The sequence below is a fragment of the Gordionus sp. m RMFG-2023 genome, chromosome 1, assembly GCF_954871325.1.
Source record: "Gordionus sp. m RMFG-2023 chromosome 1, tfGorSpeb1-WG-v2, whole genome shotgun sequence".
NCBI classification, from domain to species: domain Eukaryota; kingdom Metazoa; phylum Nematomorpha; class Gordioida; order Chordodea; family Parachordodidae; genus Gordionus; species Gordionus sp. m RMFG-2023.
The window spans coordinates 27,446,570-27,471,201 of NC_088775.1; the positions used below are offsets into that span (position 1 = coordinate 27,446,570).

Genomic DNA, 24,632 nt, shown 5'->3' on the forward strand with positions numbered 1-24,632 from the left:
AACATTTATGAAAATCTAATAAATAAAAATATCAGGGATATCATGGTTGGGAGAATTGTAAATTTAAGATTAGTAAGTATATATATTATAAATTTTGAAACAATAATTAGAGATCTTGATGCCTTTCTAGGAATATATGCCAATGTTTATCACAAGCCCTTTGCAATTTTTTTTAACCATAGTTTAGGCAATATTATCTAGAAATTAATGTAAAAAGAATAATAGTGTATGATTTTTTAAGATATTGACTATTTATATAGAAAATATTTACTATGTTTTATTGAGCTAATTTTTTGACATCACCTTATGTGATTATAATAGAAAAATTATTATTCAAAATTTATTAAGCATTTTTATTAATATATGTAGATTATAAATAAAAATATATTAAGATAAAATAAATAATAATATAAAATCATTTATGAATTTAAAAAAATTTTGAATGAATTTCTGATATTCCTTGCTTCATTAGATGATGCATTATTGTCCCTAATAACAGACATAGGTCTTACATTCAAGTTCGTGATATCTGTAAATATATTTTTTAAAATAACAAAATATAGATTTATCCATTTATATTAAATATTTTTTAAATACCTATCTGATCAACATCATCAGGTAAGCCCTCCAAGGATATGATAATGTTTGTAAAATACATATAGAATGTAGGAGAAAGTCGTTCTCCTCATCCTTGTATAATTGAAAAATTGGGATGGAGTAAGATCTGCTTTTATAGTAATATACTCTGAAAATAAATTTCTCTCCATAAATATTTTTGAGGTCTTCCTTCTTCTCTTTGTAGATTTCCTTCTCTTTAGTAAATATAAAGCAATTAGTTGCTTATCTTGTAAATTAAAAAATTCCATATTGTTTAATAAAAATGTTTTCAATTTTACGTCATAATAAGCGCAATTGCCCTTTATCGCTATATGAAACAGCAGAGCTATGCTTGGACTATCTCATCCCATCTAATTGGGTTAAGAAATTTGGGGGTAACCTATGAGATGAGCCCATCCACAATTTTTGGGCAGGCTGCAGTTACCTGTGCGCGCAAGAGGCGAAACCACTTGCTTAAACGCCTACGGGAGATAAGAAGAGAGAGAAAAGCCCGTACCCGATTAAGTAAGATGTATATTATAGGGAGGGGTATTGGTAAATTTTAAGTTTATGGTCTATATTGAATTTGTTTACTAACTCAACTTTGCTTTTTGTAAATCCATGTGAAGGAATCTACTATCAATATTGAGATATAATGTTCATAGAATCTGTAAATAAATATGATTAAAATATAATTTTATCACTTGAAATTTTTCTACCGGCTGTTTTCAATTTTAAAATAAAGAAAAAACGTACTGCTTTCAATTTAAACACAGATGAGTTACGTTAAAAAACGTACTGCAAGCGCAAACGTTCAATTTGTGCGCACTATTACCCAGTATAAAAACAAAAACTTTGTAAAACTATGCAACCATTATAATGATTTTGGGATCAAGGCAGAATGGCATTTTTTTGCAACTGGACATGGCAAAACTCCTTGAATAGTTTAGGGGAAATTACTGAGGGGCGACTAGAGCAAGCCTACAACGTCCTTATAAAAATCATATACTAACTCCTATGAATTTATATAATTATGCGAGAACTAATCCGGGGATTAATTACATATTTGTCAGCAACGTTGAATATTTAAGAATGGAAACCAATCTCAAAAATATATTTTTAAAGGCCAAACGAATTCCCGGGACCCAAAAATATATATCATTCATTTATTCCAATGGAAGGAAAAATGAAAGTCAAATTTTATTCTAATTCATTAGATTAATGTATGATATTATATAATTAATATGTTTATTACAATATTAATTTCCCATTGATATTCATTTAATATATATAATTAGCTAAACAAAGTTATAAATATTTTTACAATTATATTCATTAAAAAAAATAGCTAACTTATGTGTTGAATATGACACAATGTCTACTAGTGATCTGCATGGGGCCTAATTTTTCTAACACGGCCAGAAAAAAAACTATATCCAGCCCGATCCCAAACAAATTTTCTTAATATTTGTTTCGTAAATTACTATACATTTGGCATAGTGTTGTTAAAGTTACTTTTGAAACATAACTAGTTACAGTTACTAGTTACATTGGCAAAAATATAACTAGTTACAGTTACTAAATGTAACTAGTTGTTACAGTTTTTTCAAAAGTAACTAGTTACGTTATAAGTTACTATATACATCATTCATATAACATCTTTATTTACTGAATTTATTTAATATAAATAAATTATGATATACAAATTAGAATCATTTGTTTAAAAATAATATACAATTTATTTGTATAAAAAAATAAGTAAATCGAAAAAAATATCGGAAAATAGAATATTTATATTTACATCGAATAAAAATATCCTATATATTTGCATTGAAAAAAAAAACATATTTATTTTTCATAAAAATTTGAGTTTAATAAATGTTTATTTGCTTTTAACGACAATTGGATTTCAAAATGTTTATCTGGGAGACGCGCTCGTTTCTCTCCAAAGATGAGCTTTCCTAGACTGAATAAACGCTCTACAGGAGCACTTGACAGGGGCGTCGCTAGCCTTTACAATCTCAGAGGGCTTAACTAAAAAATTATTATGGGGGGCGAAGCCCCCATACCTTCCAATTTGCGGGCCTTAGGTCCGCTTTTGCACGGCCTTCGGCCGGGTTTTATATTAATATTACTTTTTTAAAATTTACTAACCCTAAATAATTAATCTGACTGTCATTTTTTATATTTTGCATACAAAATAAACTAGCATATAAAAAAAATATTTTTTAATAGAAAATCTATTTATTACAGTATAAAATATTTTCAATGTGAAATTATTTTGCGTCTAAAGAATAATAAATAATAATAAAAGGTTAATTAATTCATATATGCCTCAATTGATAATAGTTTGTGAAAACTACATAATATATTATAATTCTTAGCATCTTACATTGACAAAAGGTCATGAAACTAATATAACTCCCTATTACCATTTTAGACAATGTTTTAAGAATGGACTATTAAGAAAAAATTCATAGACCTTACCAAATCTATAATTCTCGAAGAAGAGAATATAAACTACCAATCCAAATCATAAAACTATATGGTGGTTAGAGCTTCCTCTTAGATAACATGATGGAAGCTAGATAATTAATAAAATTAATTTATAAATTTAATAAAAAATTAACATAACCATATTCCCATTTTTTTTAAATTTCCTTCCAATTTATTTAAAATATATTTTGCAATTTTTTGACCAAGCAACAAGCATTATATTTGTTTTAAGATTGATATGGACATCAGAAAATATCTTTTAAAGAATGTAAATGAAAAAGGTAACTCTATATTTATTATAATAAACATTAATTTCCTATCAAGATCATCATCGCAATAAAATTGATTCAATTTCAAGTGAAAATAGGGTATCAGAAATATTATGTAACAATCATGAAAATATATCAAAAAAGAAGGAAATTAGAATAAATTTAACAAGGATTGATGAACGTATATTTTATATTTATAATGAATTTATATATCTTTTTTAAGTAATGTTGCTGGGAGATAATAATTCTCTAAATATAAGAGACTTTGAAGTAAGAACTATTTGAATATTAACATAATTATTATTATTAGTTGTTATTGATTCTCAAAAAGATGATCAAATATTAGAGATTGTGCTAGAGAATGAGAAAAGTAATCCTATCATCCAGGTAGTCCCTCCCAATAGGTATTATATTTTAATATCATTATGTAATTTGCATTTTTTTAAGTTAATGTTGTTGATGAAAGATCTGAAGTAAATCTTATACAGTCAAGAGTTCAAAATATGGATAGTAAAATTTATATTTTAAAAATATGTAAATAGTTTATTTAGGTACTTTACCATTTGACATATATATACTAGAGAGTATATATAGGCCACCCAATAATTATAAATTTCTAAGAGATTTTTCTAGAAGGAAATTAAAATTTCAATTTAATTGGTCTACCACTTGGCCTTGGTTGGCTTACTCACCTTCACAAAATGGGGCTTATTGTAAATAATGTGTTCTATTTGAACTAAAATATGCTGGTAAAGGTGAACAAAAATTAAAGCGACTTGTGAATCGCCCATATAGACGTTGGAAAGATGCATGAGAAAATTTTGAAAATCATCAAAACAATTTATAGCATAAAAATACACAAAATATTATATCATCTCTTAGAGCAATTAATGATAATGATAGAGATTCTATCATTCATATAATAGGTAAATTATTTAAAATTATTATAAGAGACCCACAAAGGTACCAGTTTAATTGGCCAACCTTTTGGGTTTCATATTTTATGGCCTTATAATTATTTATTTTTTATAAAGACCAAGGTAAAAAGAAAATAACAAATGAAAATAGACGAAAATTATCTCCTATAATAGATGAAATAATTACATGTGGAAATCAATGTATGGCATTAAGAGGTCATCGAGATTCAGGTTGTATATTTAAGGATGATACAAATGAAAATGATGGGAACTTTAGAACTATTCTCAGAAACCGAGCAATTGGAGATGATGAGCTCAGGATTAACTTGTTAAATGCACCGAAAAATGGTACGTATTTAAGCCCCACCATTCAAAACAAAATAATTGATGTGTGTAATGATTTAATATTAAGAAAGGTAGTTGCCAATATTAACAAGTCTCCATTCTTTTCAGTCTTGGCAGATGAATCAACTGATATATCTGGCATAGAGCAAATGTCCTTGTGTGCTCGATATTTATATTCTGAAAATGGTAAAATTTATATTTATTTTCCCCTCTAGCGACGTCACTGATTGATGTAATAACAACATTATATTTAATAAAGAGTATTTTAAATTTGAAAAATCGTCATATAAAGATAATATGGTGTTATTGGATTTAATAAAAATTTCATTAAATTCATCATTATCAATAATATTTTGACGCTTTAAATCAAAAAATCCAACTAAATCTAATGATGTTTGTTGCGAATGAGCCATTTTTGTTAGATTCACCGCGAGATATTGAAGTATTTATTAAATTTAAAATTTCCATTTTTTTTGATCTATTCGAGTAAAGTTTCATCCAAATGTTTTATATAAGCACTGATATAAATGTTTTTTAGACCAATGATTTATTAAATTTAATGAGATAAGAGAATATACATTACGAATTTATAATAATTAAGTTACAAAAAGTATGATCTGGTTACAAATTTTAAACCAAATTGATATAAATATCCTGATTTTTAGGTACTTAAAATCTAAAAATGTATTTAATATTAAATTTAACAAAGGATAAATTAGAAAAAGTTGCTCTATGCTTAGAGATTTAGACAAGGGTGTTAGTAAAAAAATAAATATTTATTTATTTATCATAAAATGATTGATATTTACAATATTTATTGACCTTAGTAGCCTTTAATGAATATTTTGGATTACCTTTTAATTAATATAATTTTTAGTTGAAATATACTTAGGTTTTTATCAACCTATTTAAATTGAAATGTCTAGAGAGATTATTGCTAAACATAGTGGAGAAAAAACACTTATAGTTTATTCTTACAATGCATAGGCGTAGCCAGTATTTTCCTAAGGGGGGGAGGGGGAATTGAAAAATTACTGGTGGTTTTACCCCCAGACTTCATTTTGGACGGGTCTTTGGCCTGCTTTTGGCCGGCCTTTGGCCGGGTTACCCTAGTCAATATATAGTCATTAAATATTTTTACAAGATAGAAGGTTAATTTTAATAATAAAAATAAGACTTGAACAATTATGAAATATATTTTTATTAGTTTATATATAATATAATAAATTACTTGTATATACATAATATAAAAGCATGGTAATAATTTATTCCAAACAAGTATCAGAAATTTATTTATAAAAAGTAAGTAGACATATAGTTGATATTCTTCTATTATAAAGAATTAGTTAAAAAATACTAGGTAAAATTTCACTTTTACAGACATATATGACAGTTAGGGATACAGTTAATATTTTAACAAATTTTACTAATCAAAGCTCTTGATAATAAATATAGCAACAATTTACATTCAATTATTTAACGCCATCTATTTATTTATAATAAAAATATTAATCTTCATATTAACACTAGGTTAATTAATATAATAAATTTCACCTATCCATATATTTTTTATATTTTTTTAACCCGCCTATAAAACTTCTAAAATTTTCCAACGATCAAACATTATTATGGACTTACAAGAAGATACGAAAATTGAAAATATTGAAGTTGAATTATCTGCTGAAATTGATATTGAAGTACCAATATTGGAAATGGACTGGAAATTGAAAAAATAAAGGCTGATACATCTGAAAATTATGATATAAACGAAAATCATTTTGAGAGTAATAATGATTTACCATATTTTATAAAGCCAGATTCTTTGAGAGATGATGGTGATAAAAAGGATGATGTATCACAAATAGATGAAGCTATAGAACAAACTAAAGATGCTAATCCTAGTATGCAAAAATAAAAAATAAAATTTTGAAGAAATATTAGTAAAATTATATAGATTAAATATATGTATTTTTTACAAATATTAAATATAGTTGGCTTGCTGGGTTCGCTTACTGGGTTGGCTTACTGGGTCTGCTGGGTCGGCATGCTGGGTTCGCTTACTGGGTCGGCCTGTTGGGTATGCTTGCTGGCAGTGGCGTAGCTAAAAATTTTCCTTAGAGGGGGTCCATATATAAAAGCCTGGGGGCTTCGCCCCCCAGGCCCCCTTTTGCCCGGCCTTCGGCCGGGTTTATCTTAAAAATCATATTGGTTTTTCTTATAATATAAAAGTCCTAGAATTATTAATTATTTTAATTAGTGTTGTTAAACGGCTCGACTTGAGCTGATTTTTATAAACAGCTAACTCAATATTTTTGCCAAAAAATATTGTTCAAGCCTAGAGATTTCTCGAATAATATAAAACTTGTATCTCCATGAGCAAAATTTTCTGGCTAATATATTGAGTTAGCCATATCGGCTAAAATTGAGCCACTAATTTTAATTAAAATAACACATTGACACAATTTTATTGATATACGTTTCATTTTATTATACTTTTAGAAGTTATTTACAAATAAAAAGCGATTATTTAAAATATAAATATTATATTGATTTAATTATAAATATTATATTGCTTTAATTATAAATATTATATTGCTTTAATTATAAATATTATATTGCTTTAATTATAAATATTATATTGCCTTAATTATAAATATTAGTATTACACATATAAATTGCTTTAATTATAAATATTATATTGCCTTAATTATAAATGATATATTTTATAATTAGTAAACACATTAAAACTATAGATTAAAAAATAAATGTTTTTTTTAAACTGTAAATTTAAGTCGATATCCTTCAAAGTGAAAAAATCAAAATTGTGTTGGCAATATTTTTTTACCAATATATGATAGGTGTTTAAAATTAATATTGAGAAACCTAGGCTAATAATCATAGATGACATGTTAGCTTTGGAACCAACTTTTGATTATTATAAGTATAAAGTAATAGACTATTTTCAAAAACCTCTATATCAAACCATAAATATTACAAACCAATATCAAACCATAAATATTACAAACCATATCCCATAACACAAAACAAACCATAATTTCATAATAATAAGACTCAAATTTATTTTTTAAAAACATCAACAACAATCTCTATACATTAACATAAAAAAATATACCAAAATTTAATATAATTATTATCCATTTCTTCATCTCCCAAAGGTTCACAGCTGACATCTTATTCAATATTTTCCCATCTCCCACTAGGGGTTTTTCCTAACAATGAAATACACCCCGTGATTATCATCTCCTCTTCTTCCCCCAAGGAAAACTTAATTCCCCTGTCAGAAAATAACTGACATTTTATGTATTATATTAAATTTATTTCTTCTTTTTTCAACAATTACAACAACTATATCACTTGTAGTAGGTGATGGTTCTAAATGATCTAGTATAATTGGTTGTCTATTATCCTTTAGTTTTCTGGAGTATGTGGGAATTGCTAAGATTTTAAATAAATATAATTTAAATAAGACTAATACCTGACATGAGTGGAACTTCATTTCCATTTAAATTCTCCCTAGATTTTTTATATATCTAAAATTTTAATGTAAATATTAATAAGTAATTGATTACATTACATTTATTAGATAGTGATTTGTTGTGACTTAGTGTATTTTTTTGTTTGTTATCACTATTTTTTTTACCCCTTGGTGTGAATATTAATTGAGATATTCCTATAAAAATAAATTAAAATAAAACAACATATTAGATAACCTTTAAATTCTAAATTGATACAGCCTATAATATTTTGTTGACTACTATCATTCTTCTTCAATGTGATACTTGATATACCTAAAATTATGATATAAATATTTAAAGGTAATAGTTAACATTACTTTTACTAGGTAGAGATTTGAAGTGATCAAGTGTATTTAGCTTATTTTTATCATAATTTTTTATAGAGTATCTAGGTATTTCTAAAATTTAAATGAATACATTTAAATAAGGTCATATAAGTTCATAAAATACCTGAGGTGAGTGGTAAATTGTTGCTTATGGTATCAAGTTCATCATTAAAATTCTGATTTTCTATATTAATTGGTGATTCATTTAAATAAGGTCATTATAAAATACCTGATGTGGGTGGTAAATTGTTGCTTATGGTATCAAGTTCATCATTAAAATTTTGATTTTCTATATTAATTAGTGATTCATTTAAATAAGGTCATTATAAAATACCTGATGTGGGTGGTAAATTGTTGCTTATGATATCAAGTTCATCATTAAAATTTTGATTTTCTATATTAATTAGTGATTTGGTATGTTCATTTTGTTGACTATCATCATTTTTATTAAATGTAATACTTGATATATCTAAATCTATAATAAAAAATATTTAAATCTTAATAGATTATATTACTTGTACTAGGTAGTGATTTTATATGGTCTTTGGGTATATAAATGAGTGTATCAAGATCATTTTCTTCCCTCCTACGTTTGGGTATATCTTATAAATGTCAAAATATTTTGGTTAGCCAAAATTATTTAAAATAATAAATTACCCAAAGTGGTTTGTACTGGCAATTTTAATTTAGTTAAAACTATGACTAGGTGTTTAATTTTAAATTCTAAAATAAAAATAGTTAGCTATTAATTTTAAATATCTTTTATATTAAATGTTATTTTGACCTGGTGTATTTACATCATCCTTATTATTTTCAATAGAGCCTATAATGCATAAGATATTAATTAGTACACTGGATTAAATATTTTTTAACCTCGTGTATTTATATCATGCTTATCATTTTCAACAGGGCATAAATTGCATGAGATATTAGCTGGTAAATTTTTTTTGTTACTTAGTAAATATTTTCTAATGTCCATTTCCTTCAATCTTAAAGTTCGTAAATAGGAAATAACAATCTTTACTTTTTAGTCATAAATTTAATCTCTTTAATAATTTCATTTATAAAAATGCTACAAAATATAAACCAAATATATATTATTAGAAATAAAAGCAGAGAAAGTAGATTATGCACTATTTTCATATTATTATTTTCGAACCATATCTTCGATAAATTATAATAAATATTTTTTTAAATATGCATAAATAATATATTATTATATTTTATTAGATTATTATCAATGACTTTAAAATAATATACAGAATAATTTATATATATATATAAGTAATAATATCCTTCCACAAACATCAAAACCAGAAAAATATAAATATTCATGGTATTTATTTGATATAAAGTCACTTTTGAGTTTTTTGAACGAATAATCTAAAAAAATTGCTCTGAGGGGGGGGGGGGTAGATTATGCACTTTTTTATTTCATATTATTATTTTCGAACCATATCTTGGATAATTTATAATAAATATTTTTTTAAATATGCATAAATAATATATTATTATAATTTATTAGATTATTATCAATGACTTTAAAATAATATACAGAATAATTTATATATATATAAAAGTAATAATATCCTTCCACAAACATCAAAACCAGAAAAATATAAATATTCATGGTATTTATTTGATATAAAGTCACTTTTGAGTCTTTTGAACGAATAATCTAAAAAAAATTGCTCTGAGGGGGGGGGGGGGGTAGATTATGCACTTTTTTATTTCATATTATTATTTTCGAACCATATCTTGGATAATTTATAATAAATATTTTTTTAAATATGCATAAATAATATATTATTATAATTTATTAGATTATTATCAATGACTTTAAAATAATATACAGAATAATTTATATATATATAAAAGTAATAATATCCTTCCACAAACATCAAAACCAGAAAAATATAAATATTCATGGTATTTATTTGATATAAAGTCACTTTTGAGTCTTTTGAACGAATAATCTAAAAAAAATTGCTCTAAGGGGGGGGGGGGTAGATTATGCACTTTTTTATTTCATATTATTATTATCGAACCATATCTTGGATAATTTATAATAAATATTTTTTTAAAAATGCATCAATAATATATTATTAAAATTAATAGATTATTATCTATGACTTTAAAATAATATACAGAATAATTTATATATATATTTAAAATTAAAAGTAATAATATCCTTCCACAAACATCAAAACCAGAAAAATATAAATATTCATGGTATTTATTTGATATAAAGTCACTTTTGAGTCTTTTAAACGAATATTCTAAAAAAAAAATTAATTGCTCTGGGGGGGTCCAAACCCGAACCCCCCCCCCCCCCCCGTAGCCTACGCCACTGCTTGCTGGGTATGCTTGCTGGGTTGGCTTGCTGGGTTGGCTTGCTGGGTCGGTTGCTGGGTTGGCTTGCTGGGTTGGCTTGCTGGTTGGCTTGCTGGGTTGGCACATGTCTTTAAAAGATATTTTCTGATGTCCTCAACCCAGCAGGCCGACCCAGCAAGTATACCCAGCAGGCCGACCCAGTAAGCGAACCCAGCATGCTATCCCAGCAACCCATCCCAGCAAGCTAACCCACCAAGCCAACCCAGCAAGCCAACCCAGCAACCGACCCAGCAAGCCAACCCAGCAAGCCAACCCAGCAAGCCAACCCAGCAAGCCAACCCAGCAGGCCGACCCAGCAAGCATACCCAGCAGGCCGACCCAGTAAGCGAACCCAGCAAGCATTTTTTATTAGCTTAAATAATATTTACAAAAGGTAATAAATTTCTGAAGGGGGGGGGGTCCCTTGCCCCCCCCCCGGCTACGCTTATGTAAAATAGTATTCATTTAATAAATATTTAAACAGTCTTATTAATTTTTAAATAATAAAATTAATTCTATATATTACTTAATTGAATTATAAAAGAAATCGTTTAGGGGCAATAAAAAAATTTATTTTAGTTCAAGAGGTTAAAATTCCATTAAAAATTTTTTTTTTGCTTCTTGGGGCTATTCAGCCCCCTTCTCCCTAGTGACGCCACTGTTGTAATCATACGTAACTAATAATATCACACATGCACATCATTTTGTAAAAAGATCTAAAGATTTTGCAAAAACATTGAAAACAAATTCTTTCTCGACAGTGTTTTTGAATGACTAGATATACTAATGATATAATTATGATGAAAAATATTTTTTGTTTATTTATGGATTATATAAGAAATTGGCTTGCAATCTTCTTTAAATCTGCTACAAAGATGAGGATATACAAAACAATAGTTCGATAGTAACCAATTTAAAAATATATTATATCTATTTTAATCCATTAAATGGAACAAATTTGCATACAAATCCGTATTAATTACCTAAAAAGTAATTAAAAACCACATATCTCTCAATTCTAATTCGTAATTATTGACATAATATTGATATTCGTCATGCATAAATTATTAATTGTCAAATCAAATTAAATAAAATTGAATCTAATATAAATCTGTGAATATATTTGCACTTTATGTTTAATAAAACCTATTAAATCGCAAAATCATCTAACTTATTTAAAAATTAGCACTCTTTTTACAAGGATCAGGTTTTTTATGTTATATAATCTGCATTTTACTGCCCTAAGAGTTATTTGTGCTTTTATATACGCTAACAGGACAGGATAAGCAAAATGTTTTCTTAGACCAAAATAATGTTTAACACTAGGTTAATTAATATAATAAATTTCACCTATCCATATATTTTTTTTAACCCGCCTATAAAACTTCTAAAATTTTCCAACGATCAAACATCATCATGGACTTACAAGAAGATACGAAAATTGAAAATATTGAAGTTGAATTATCTGCTGAAATTGATATTGAAGGTTCCAATATTGGAAATGGACTGGAAATTGAAAAAATAAAGGCTGATACATCTGAAAATTATGATATAAACGAAAATCATTTTGAGAGTAATATATATTTACCATATTTTATAAAGCCAGATTCTTTGAGAGATGATGGTGATAAAAAGGATTATGTATCACAAATAGATGAAGCTACAGAACAAACTAAGGATGCTAATCCTAGTACTGGCAAAAATAAAAAAGAAAATTTTGAAGAAATATTAGTAAAATTATATAGATTAAATATATGTATTTTTTACAAATATTAAATATATTGTGTTAAAAGATTTTAACACCACATTATAATAAATTCTAGGAAGTTGATCGTGCAAAAAGATTTGGGTATTTGTTAAAACAAACTGAAATATTTTCCCACTTTATCACCATGGGTGGTGAATTTAGTACTCAAGTTTCGCCAATAAAAATTAAACCAGGAAGAATAAAAGGACCGGGAACCAAAGTTACCGAAAAGGCAAAATTATCTGCCATTGGGGAGTATACAACTTTATATATATTATGGTTGAAATATAACAGCAACTATATTAAATCTCAAAATTATCCTTGAAGTTTTTTATTTAGAAGAGTTTTCTAATATAACTCATATAATTTAGTGAGAATTATTAAGATTTAAAGTTAGAATTTTAATCTGTAATTAATTAGGGTTGTGCTAATCTACAAAATTTTCACCTATGACAAATACCGAGCTTTAAGCTATTGTTCAACAGAAAATTTATATTTCTCATGGCCAAGGCAGTATTTGGTGCATCATTTTGAATGATTAGTGTATTTTTATTTATTCCTCAAAAATTAATAATCATTTAAAATATGGGCAATTTTTATAGTTTTTAAATATTTCTTCATCCTTTTCTTGCCACATAACAAAAAGGTAATTATTATCTTATCTATTATTTTTAAATTTTACATACAAATAAATTGTATTTAGGTTTCTTTTCTTCATTCTTTATTATTAGGAACTCATGTATAAAATATAATATATGCATAATCATCAAATAAATGTAAATTATATTAACCAATCAGAGTGGTTTTTTTGAAAAATATGGACCTAATCTTTTTTTTAAACAAAAAATCACTTCCAATCTGACATTTAATGTTGGCACAGCCCTACAATCATTTTTATCACTGTGAATTATATCAATGAAGTTATAAAAATTAAAAAGGTAGTTCTATTTTTTATTTGTCAAATAGTTAAATATTTTTATGTTTGATTATTTTTTTTAAATAATATTTCTAGTAATTGTTTCCTATAAACACCCCCCCCCCCTCCTCTTCTTAATTTTATATATTTCAAATCAATTTATGTTTATAGTCATAGGCATCGAATGACCGAACAAGAAGAAGATGAGGAACTCTTATCAGAAACAAAAAAATCACAAAAATCAATTGTTACACGTTTTGAGGCATCCCCTTCATGTAAAATCACAATTCAAAAAATTTATAACAAAACAAATTTATTTTGACAAAATTTTGTTCATTATACATAGTAGGCTGCAGATATTAAATATTGAATAGGATTGACATGTATATATATAACCTTTTCAAAAATATATTGTACCGGGCAATATTTGTTTAAAAACCCATCTGGTTTTTTTATTACTTTCGTTAGAGATGTACTGATATTTTTATTGGATAGGATGGCCAATATTTTGTCTTTTAAATAATATCAGTTATCAGTGGGGTTGGCCAATAAAAATTTGATTTAAATTATCCCAATTTTTTTAAAAAAAATTAATGATTTTAAATCAATATTTTGAATTAAATTTTATTTACTAAATTTGAGCAAAATATTTTAGATGGAAATATGAAGACTTATAGTATTTTAGAATTTAATAATTTTTATATAAACTACTAAATTGTTTAATAATCAATATTTATTGTATATAAAAAAATACTTGATTTATTTTGTATTTCATATTTCAATTTTTGACATAATTAATTGTATATTGTATTATTCTAAAAAAATTAGTTTGTTAAATTCAGGGCTCTAAAGCCTCCATCTTAAAAAAGGGTTCTGGTCTAATGAAATATCTCTGAAGCCAGTTCAGGGTTTACAGTCCAGAAAATTAAAGATATATAAAATTTAATAAAAATATCAGAAAATTCAATTTTTTAAAACTTATTTTATCATAAAAATAATTTAATAATAATAATTGGGTAATTCCATGACAAATTGACAGTGAATCCGCCCCGACCATCTCAAAAATGAATGAAAATAATAAAATCAAAATTTTAGAGTGCTAGCTCAATCAGATTCAAAGATATACCCCTTCAAAATCAAAAATCGCGAAGTGCATGATTTCATTAAATCTTGTTTTTAAAAAAAATACTTAATATAGAGTTACAAATTATATATCATTTTATAGCCCTTAAAATATTACATTGGAAAATATCAAAAAAAATTTAAAAAATTCCAAGTGTTATCTTATTTCCGATAAAAATAAAAAATTAACATTGTTAGGAAGGGATTGTTTTTGGGTTTTGATATTCTCTAAAAATGTTTATTACCTTTATATTAAACTATTTAGTAAAAAATCTCTATAGCCATTTTTGTTTTTTTAATTTTATTTAAATTTTCATTATTTTTATAAATAAAATAGGTAATATAGATGGCGTTATATTAAAAAGATTTATAATATATTGGTTTTAAAATTAAATAAATCGATTAAATATTACCAATATGATATCCTGCGACAATAAGTAAGGAAGCAACCCATACGGATATGGTTATTAGGACAATATATTTTTAAAATAAACATATTTAAAAATTTTATATACAAATAATTATAAAAAAAACACTTGTTTTAATATTATCCCATTTTGTGCTATGGCAATAATTTGAAGGTACATCCTGTTTTTATAAGATCTATAATCGTTTTATTTGATTAATGGGCAATTATATCTTTTCCTCAATTATGGGGTAAAAGGATGGTGATGGTTCATGGGGTGTAAAAAGGAAATATATATCTCCACAGTAATTTCATTCTTTTTTAGTACTGTGGCTAACCACCAAAAATCGTCATAAACACATGTTACAAATCCTTTAATATCAGCAAAGAGAAATTATAGGCATTCGAGATATTGTTAATTTGAAAGTCCTCTTCATATGAATATTTTGATTTAAGCTTACTTTAACTCAAAGGAAATACAGCATGTATTTCCCGAGTTCCTGGAATGGGGCAAGCCAAATTGAATCTTTCAAATAGTTTAATCTCTTCTAAATTGTATTGTTTAATGGTTATATATGTAAAATTTACTATGGCGTGTTTTGTTTTGCAAACTGATATAAATCATCTTGTGTTAAAATGTGTCCAGAACTGGTGCGCTGAAGGCTTGAACGTGCTGCTAATCTTTTAATGTTCTGCCAAGGCTGCCATATAGACCTTTTTCATGGGATGTAGTTGAAAAATGGGATTTCGCTGCTAAACCAAAATTTGATTCAATAACACAGATTTATAAAAAATTTTGTTTTATATTGCACAGCCATTACGTCAAAGCAGTAATATATTTTACTTGGCTTTTTGCTCAATTGATTCATCAAAAAAATAACGATAGTATAAACACAACAAATGAAAGGATATATCTACTAATTATATCCTAAGGAATTTCTATTAATAAGCGCAAAATGGAATACAATAAAAATAAGAGATATGTTTTTATAAAATTTTAAAATGTTTATTTTACAATATAGCGTTTTAATAATAATCATATTATATGGGCTGCTTCCTTACTTATTGCCCAGGACATCATATTTCTTATAATTAATCGATTTTTAAAATTTTAATACCAATATAATACATATTTTTATTAAAAATATAATATTATAATGAATTTTCAATATAACGCCATCTATATTATCTTTTTTTAACTATATAAATAATAAAAATTTAAATAAAATTAAAAAAACAAAAATGGCTATCGAGATTTTTTATTAAATCGTTTAATAAAAAGGTAATAAACAATTTTTAGAGAATATCAACACCCCAAAAAAATTTCTTCCTAACAATGTTAATTTTTTATATTTACCGGAAATTACTTGGAATTTTTTGATATTTTCCAATGTAAAATTTTAAGGGCTATAAAATGATATATAATTTGTAATTCTATCTTAAGTATTTTTTAAAAAAAACAAGATTTAATTAAATCAGGCACTTCGCGATTTTCGACTTTGAAGGCGTATATCTTTGGATCTGATTGAGCTAGCACTCTAAAATTTTGATTTTATTAACATTTACAACATAAATAACTAACATGCCAAGTTTCGTTCATTTTAAAGATGATCGTCCGAAAATCTCGTTTTTTTGGTCGATTTGACTGGAATGACGGAATTAGAATAATACAATACACAATCTAAAAAATAATATTTTAATTTTATTTGTTTTTTAAAATTTTATAAGAGAATAATCATGATATCTTACAAAATTTAGATGATAAAATTAAAAAACCAATTTTTTATGCTTAACTTTGACCATGAATTACAACTTTTCATGTACTCGACATTGATATTTGAATTTAAAAAAATGCTTAAGTGATTCCTTGTTTGAAATACACTTGATATGATGAAAATACTCTCTATTGAAGCTTTTGATTGTTTAATATGTATTAAATGGTTCTGCTAATTATTATTCATTTTTTTCACTATTATTTCATCTGAAAACATAGTTTTATTAAATGGGTTATATTTAACTTGGAATTTTACCTTGATTGATAGATAAGAGATTGGTTGAAGATATAAAGTTAGCTATGTTCCATTTCCACTTCAGTTTTATTGTTTTGAAATATATTTTGAGGTTGATAGGCAGAGTTGTTAACGCTCCTTTTTAAAAGTAGCAAGCTCCCGCTCCCGCCTTCTCAAAAGGAGCTAGCTCCCACTCCCGCTACTACATTTTTAAAAGGAGCTAGCTCCCGCTCCAATTATTGGAGTGCCACTTCATAAACGCTCCTTTAATTTTCATTTTTTTAGAAGGTATACAAAACAAGATCATATTTTTTTTTATCAAAAAGCTTTATTTATATTAATAATCTATCAAAATTAACTTTTAAAAGTAATAAATTTTCTAAATTAGAATCTAACAAACATCTACGCCTCTCCCCTAAGACCTGTTTTGCAATACTAAATAGGCACTCCACACGAGCACTAGAGGGAAGGGGGGTATTGTATTTTATAAAGATATTTAATTCAGGGAATTTATCAAAAATAGTAATTTTGGTATTATTATTTAAAAAATATTTGTCCAATATATTATCTTCCTGAGGATCAATTTCATGGAATCCAAAATAATCTTCCAAATCAATTTTTATTCAAAAGAAAGATTTGAAGCTGCTCACTTTTGAAAATTAAATAGTTTTATTTAAACACAAAAGACATTTTGCCCTTAAATTTGTTTGATCATTTGGATTAACATCTTTTAGAAGTTTAAAATATTTTTTGTATGATGAAAATGGAAATTAGATTTCTTCATCTATGATCTCTAAATCCATAATATCTAAACTATTTTTTATTATATATCTATAAAATGAATATTAATATGACTTACAAGATTTTCCAAAAAATTTTCAATATTAAAAGGAATACTTGATGTTTAATATTTAAAATATAAAACTCGGCTAAACATTTAATAATGGATAAATTTAAATTAAATTTCATTTTTATTGAATTTTAATTAATAAATATTATTAATATTTAAAAAATAATTTTATTTATTCATTAAATTTAAAGGAGCGGTGGAGCGGCGCTCCTCCAATCCAGCCCTAAAAGGAGCTAGCTCCCGCTCCCCAATTTTAAAAAGTTAAAAAAAAAATTATGATGTATGATATTTTTTAATCTAAATTCGTAACCTCTCTAACTGAAATAATAGTATTTGGTTTAAATCGCAATTTAAATCAAAAAAATCAATTTTGCCAATAAATGGGATTTTAATTTTAAAAAATTTATATTAAATTTCAAAATATATTTGTTTATTACTTATTATGTAAATAGATTAATATTATTATATAAATAAGTGATTTATCAATAAAGATATTTTATACACTTTAAGATTCATAATATAAACTATAACTACCATTATAATATATTTAAACCAATGGTATAGTTAAATTATAGATGTTACATTATTAAAAAGTCTGAGATGAGTAGATAATATAGTGATGCAAAATCGCTCCGTTTGAACCGATTTTAGATACGGCTAACTCAATATTTTAGGCCGAAAAATATTGCATAAGCCTCGAGATTTCATTAGAGCAAAATTGTATAATATTTTTCCGGATAAAATACTGAGTTAGCCGTTTTTAAAAATCTTCTCATATAGAGCGATTTCTAGGCATATACATTAAAATTAAAACGAGTAGTATATTTTCAGAATACAAAATCATATATGATATCCGATCGGTAATCAGCTGATATCAATTTAATATCGAATTGGATGCTTCCAAAGTGTGATCGATACACCCATAGTTTTTGTTTATCCATCCCTCCCATCTCACAGGAAAATCCAAATCATAATTAAAATCGAAAGTATGAAACTATTTCCAACCTCCCTGCAAATTTTATTCAAATGGCAATATCATCTCCTACCCTTTCCCTCCAATTTCAATGACGATCTAATGTCATATCCCCCCCCCCCCCCCATATTCCTCAGAATAGAAGTCTTTGGATATAAGCCTAAAAAAAAATTTGAACTTCATATCCTGGCACAAAAACCAATTCCTGTTAATTCCAATTTTTATGACTTATTCCAAGGATTAGGAGGTAACTGCTGCCTAATTCCAATATCATCCCATATACAAAAACACAACTTCAATACATATTGCTATATAATATAATACTCAGAGACCTGCAGAGGTACCATTTGTACAACCCGGCCTAGCCTTGATTTTTTTTAAAAAAATTTTTCAAGCTCAGCCTGGAACAGCTAATAACACTATTTCAAATATTTGGTTTTGAAAAAATTTCAGGCCTGGCCCGAGTAAATTTAGAAAAATTAAAATACGTCCCAGGCCGGGCTTAGGACCGGACCTGCAGGTCTCTGATAATACTAGTGCTGTAAACATTTCTTAAAATCAAACATATTCAACGTTCATTGATAAAATCAAATGTTATAAACCAACACGCTTAAAATAAACGCATTCTTAAATGAAATTGGTTTTTTTTGAAAAAAATTATGAACAGTGTTTCTTTTATGTTTGGCGAATTTTAAACGTAAATGCGATTCTTTTTTTACCAACGAGTTTCTTTTTTTCTTTTTATTTAATATTTATATATTAGCATTTCATCTTTATTATCTGATTCTGAAAATTCAGAATCAAAATTTTTTTTAGAAATGTTTACAGCATACGAAGGCATTCGCGTTCAACGTTTTATCTTCAAAAAAGGAAAGCGTTCACGTTCGTTCTTCAAAACTTTATGAATAATTTTTTTATATAATATTTAATTTTTACAAACTGCCTTATATTTTTTTACACAATATATTAGTCATGTCTATAATGAATTATATATTAAAAAATTAATTATTTATATAAATTAAAAACATTGATAAAAGCTTAAAAATAATAGTGATTAGATCAGGGTTGGGCAAATTTTCAGAAAATTGTATTCGGATACAGATGCTTTATAAAATTTTGTATTTAAGATATTAGATACTTTGGAAAAATTTCAATGACATATAAGATACAAGATACTTGTATCTTTTTTAAAAAAAGTATCTAAGATACAAGATACTTTAAAAAAAAACTTTAAATAGTCAAAATCAAAATGTATAAAGCTTTATTTTCTTATCTATAATATAAATTTATAAAAAATTTGAAAATAAATTGTAGAAAATAACAAATTTATTATATAAGATAATGCGATATTTATTTTAATAATTATATAATTAGTATATTAATATATCAGCATCATAAATCAGCAGTGTTTTTTAATATTATTAATTTATCAAATAATTTATCGTTCAATGTTTGACGATTTGGTTTGTTAACCATATTAGCAAAGCTAAATAATCGTTCAACGGGGGCAGAGGAGGGTAATATTGTGTTATATTTAAAAAATATTTCTTTTGATTAATTTTATAAAGAAAATTATATTTTAAGCATATATGTAAAAATTAAAAAAAATACATATGAAAGGTGGATTAAATATTGCTAAGTACTATCTATCATATAAAAATGGTGCCCCAAAAATTTGGATTATATTTTGGCCTAGTATTCAAATTAACAACCTCTTTTTTATCAATATTAGTTTTCTTATTCTTTTCATAGATTTTTTATATATCATTTTAATTTCATTATCAATCAATAATATAAAAATTTATTTAAAAATACTTCTAAATTTAGCAACAGATATATATGGAATATGAAATGATAATGAATATGATTATTAATGTGATTTATTATATAATTATATATTATACTTTTAGATGCTTGACAAAATTTGATGACGAGTCCGCAGAACCACTTATAAATTTGTGGCATTCTTTAGATTCTGTAGTAATTTTATTATGATCATGTTAAAGTACTTGAAAAAATTTCCCATTTAAAATACTTAATTTAAATTTATAGTTATATTTTTTGGTTGGAGAATCATCTGAAGACGAAGATAAACATATTATTCTATTTTCTTTAATAGACGGATATAAAACGATTCAATTAAAATATGGTAGTTCTAATTGTTAGCAAATTGCTATATGACGACCAACGTCGTATATCATACATTACCTTAAAATATCTAACTTCTGATTAAATTTTTCATTTAAATTTTAAAAAAATATCATTTTAAATTTTAATACTATAACTAATATAAATTTTTTTTAAAGTATCTGTATCTTTTTGAATACAAAGTTGGTTAAGATACAAATACTTTTAAATAATATATATCTTAGATACTGGATACAAGATACTTTCCAAAATTTAATAAAATCTTAGATACAAATATCCGCGATTCTGCCCAACCCTGGATTAGATTATATATTGAAAGAATCACACTAAATATAAATAAATTATAAAAGATATTTGTACATATAATTGTGTATAATCATAATTATTTAATAAGACTTTAACAATCTAAAATAAATTATTAACTTTATAGTTAATATATTATATAAATAATGAATCTTACATCAAGTGTCTTATTTTTAAACTGATAATATACTTTTTGACACATTTTATATTTAGTAAGGATAGAATTAGTTTCTTGAATATAGGATATTACTGTAAAGTATTTATTATATTTGGGCCATAGTAATGCTATTTGACGTCATCACTACAAGACCTTGTTAGTAGCATTTTTTTCAAAATACGTTTTTTTAGATAAATAGTTTCATCTCTAAGACAGCTATCATCCCCTAATAAAACTTATCACAAGTCATTAAAACCTCATAACTGGTATTTTTCCAAATACTTGTTTTTGCAGATTTTTAAAAAAATAAAACCAAATTATTATGTTACAAAAGCCTCGTGACTCCTGTCCATTTTATTTTAGACATTTATTTTTTTTTTTAAATTAAATATTTTTATCAAAAACTCCTGTTATTTTTTATTATATTATTACAATCTGTAGATCTCATAGTTAATAAAATGGAAAATTTATTATCTGTATACCTTGAATAATGTTACATATATTCCTAAATCATGAAAATTATTAATATTTTTAATCTTCACTATGATAATATAATCAATGCTATGGATATTGATTTAAGTATTGAAAATGAAACATGGGTAGGACAAAAAATTTAGCACAAAAATTCAGAAATTGTGAAGATTTTTAACATGAACCATGATAATTTAATCGATAATGAGCTGTTGTAGATGAAAATATTATTTAATAAAATTCAACTAGGAATTAAAGTATCGATTTTGTATGAATATCAGAAAATATTGTGTTTGTGAAATATGTGGATAGGCAAAGTTCTACAAGTTTATTATTTTTTAATTATCTAGATCCAAGCTTAACAATCAAGTATTGCTTATCATTTTCAGGTGATACTAGAAATACGATATTTATTAAAATGTGGACTGAAATGGATTGGGATATGCGGAAAATTTATATAAGTTTCCTTTTGATTGCATGCCATAATCCAATCTAGCATGTAAAGTAGATGTAAAGCTACGTTGATCTATTATTTAAGAATGAGAAAACTTTTGGGTGCAAAGGAGAGCTTCTTAAGATAACTAGCCTAGGGGAATGGATGGTTCGAATTGGGCTTGCTAAAGTTTAGGTGGAAGTGGGATGCACCAAAATAGTAAAAACTGATCTTTATACTTAGAAGGAGCAGGCAATCCAATTCAAACAAAATTGGACACAGTTTATCAGTAAAATTTTTAACTGGTTTACCAAAATTCTACCTCACTATATTAGGAAACGTTACAAAATATTATATCTCGACCACCCAATCAATCTTATGTGGAAGTTTTTAGATTTTGCAAGGAATGCGCAAAAACTTGTATTAAACTATTAGGATTTTCGGAGAGAATTTGAGAGGCAAAATCCACGAATATATCAACCAAAGAAAGATAAATGTGATCTATGTTGGTTTTAATCTAGACCATATTTGAAATCCACACACAACATAAAATTAGAAAAGATGAAGCACTGAATGAAAAAGCTGCATCAGTATAGAAAGTGAGCGCAATTACTAAGACAAATGTAGCCGCATTTTACAATCGTTAAAGGTGTCTGCATAATTTTAAAATTAAATGATATGTTCATAATTTCACACTATATAATCACATCTTAAATAAGTCCCGTTTATATATGTGGCATGAAGGAGTGGGTGAACTATAGTTCTCTATCTTTTGCCACGATTATAGGGTAAGATTATGGTTTGTAAGCCATAATTACCATTGGTTATTTTTTTTTTATTTATAAATGCAGATTTGTAATTTTGATACCTTTTCTAATTATTTTTCTTTTGCATATGAATTATAAATTTTTTAACAGATGATTTTTTCTCAATCATCACTTATATCATTACTTATAAGCTTTTTTTAAAATTATATATTATCTGAGTTGACTCTTTATTTAAAATATTAATTTTTCTAATTTAAAATATAAAAATGTATAACAAAATATATAACAAAATATATTTATAATAGGAAATGCTTGAATATCTTCTAAAACATTTTTAATGATATTCATTAGTGTCATTGCCTCGCATAATTGATAAATAGATATTTATAAAGAAATCGTCGATCAACAATATGTTGATTGGTGGTAAATATAATATAATAAAGAAACGGAATTATTATTTTTATATCAAGATATTTTTTAGATCATTATATTTTTTTGGTGTTAAAATTATTATCATTTTTTTTTGTAATTAAAAAATAATTATTCGATTTTATAGATTTGAAAAATAATAAAAGGATTTGAAATTTAAAAATTGTGTAACATTTATTTTAAAATTGCCAGGGTTAATAGAGATTAAGAACAAGAAAGATATTTTAGAATTGAGAGAAAGTGATGTTTTAAGAAATTAAGGGAGATTATAGAAATTGGTGCTCGTGTACGCAGGATTCTTATTCTAGGTAATTGTGTTTTACCAAAATTAAAAGGTAAAATAATTATTTATATATTTATTTAAAAATAAAATTTGTGATTTGTTTTTAGTAAAATATGAAATGGGTTTTTATTTTAATTTTTATAATGAGCCTAATATGTTTGATAAGGTTTTCATTTATATATGTTATCAAGTTATTAATAAAAAGCTTAATGGATTGGATTTAATTAGTCATTTATTTACGATATTGTTACTTTTAATACATGTATTTATCATAGCGTTGAAAAATTCGGTAAATAAACTCAAAAGAAATCATAATACCGATGTATTGATAAGGTATCGAATGAATTAAAGAAAGATGCTGTTGCAAAATGCAAATTATTTAAAAAAAAATATTTGCACTGCATATATTATCACATTTTCTTACAGTAACATAGAATTCTCCCAAAAATCTTCGGTGGTACTCCTCCCAGCCCTCAATATAATTGCCGATGTACTCTGCAGGTAGGGTATCGTTGTTGATATCACCGTATGCAGGATATCCTGTTGGGTGTGTTGAGCCATAATCCACAATATTCAGCCTTGAGTCTTCCGGAATTGCTGGGGAAGCCAACGTAGACGAATTGCCATCTTGAAAAGGTAAAATACCCCTGGGAGATCGAAATGATAACCATATTGTGAGCTCCAGTTCGATAACAAAAAGATTAGCTCATAAATTTGCCATAGATAGCGTACGATCAACTATGCTCTGAAACGAGCAAA

At 25.7% G+C, this 24,632-nt stretch overlaps 2 protein-coding genes and 1 long non-coding RNA gene across 6 annotated transcripts in view; 1 reads left to right on the plus strand and 2 right to left on the minus strand.

Annotated features, from left to right (window-relative positions):
* Positions 1-371: 371 nt before the first annotated feature.
* Positions 372-1,371, minus strand: LOC135931959 (uncharacterized). Of its 3 annotated transcripts, XR_010573225.1 has the most exons (4): positions 1,317-1,360; positions 1,196-1,265; positions 598-812; positions 372-529 (listed from the first exon to the last, which is right to left on the minus strand). It is a non-coding gene; the product is annotated as an uncharacterized LOC135931959 (long non-coding RNA). The 3 variants fall into 3 exon arrangements; XR_010573224.1 differs by having other exon boundaries at positions 1,196-1,371; XR_010573226.1 differs by lacking the exon at positions 1,317-1,360 and adding an exon at positions 1,302-1,316 and having other exon boundaries at positions 598-1,230.
* Positions 1,372-7,991: 6,620 nt separating this feature from the next.
* Positions 7,992-9,465, minus strand: LOC135923719 (dr1-associated corepressor homolog). The gene is made up of 12 exons (XM_065458630.1): positions 9,360-9,465; positions 9,271-9,309; positions 9,144-9,209; positions 9,002-9,088; positions 8,821-8,961; positions 8,716-8,775; positions 8,611-8,670; positions 8,478-8,558; positions 8,356-8,433; positions 8,220-8,315; positions 8,121-8,175; positions 7,992-8,080 (listed from the first exon to the last, which is right to left on the minus strand). The coding sequence occupies exons 1-11, from the start codon at positions 9,463-9,465 to the stop codon at positions 8,168-8,170; spliced, it is 822 nt and encodes a 273-aa protein (XP_065314702.1). The 3' UTR covers positions 7,992-8,080; positions 8,121-8,167.
* A 2,759-nt stretch (positions 9,466-12,224) lies between these two features.
* The window catches only part of LOC135922500 (SWI/SNF-related matrix-associated actin-dependent regulator of chromatin subfamily A member 5-like), a 50,415-nt gene continuing 38,007 nt past the window's right edge, over positions 12,225-24,632 (plus strand). The window contains exons 1-4 of one of the 2 annotated variants that reach the window (XM_065456861.1): positions 12,225-12,432; positions 12,466-12,590; positions 12,683-12,861; positions 13,694-13,797. In XM_065456861.1, the coding sequence (XP_065312933.1) occupies positions 12,276-12,432; positions 12,466-12,590; positions 12,683-12,861; positions 13,694-13,797 (565 nt within the window). In that variant the 5' untranslated portion in view covers positions 12,225-12,275. The remainder of the gene's footprint in view (positions 12,433-12,465; positions 12,591-12,682; positions 12,862-13,693; positions 13,798-24,632) is intronic. The other variant, XM_065456862.1, reaches the window with a different exon arrangement.

Coding starts and splice junctions, on each gene's coding strand:
- LOC135923719 (XM_065458630.1), bottom strand. CDS start 9,465: ATGGACATTAGAAAATATTTACTAAGTAACAAAAAAAATTTACCAGCT. Junction 8,776..8,820: donor CAATTTACCACCCACATCAG/GTATTTTATAAT, acceptor TAATTAATATAG/AAAATCAAAATTTTAATGAT. Junction 8,559..8,610: donor CAATTTACCACTCACCTCAG/GTATTTTATGAA, acceptor TTTAAATTTTAG/AAATACCTAGATACTCTATA.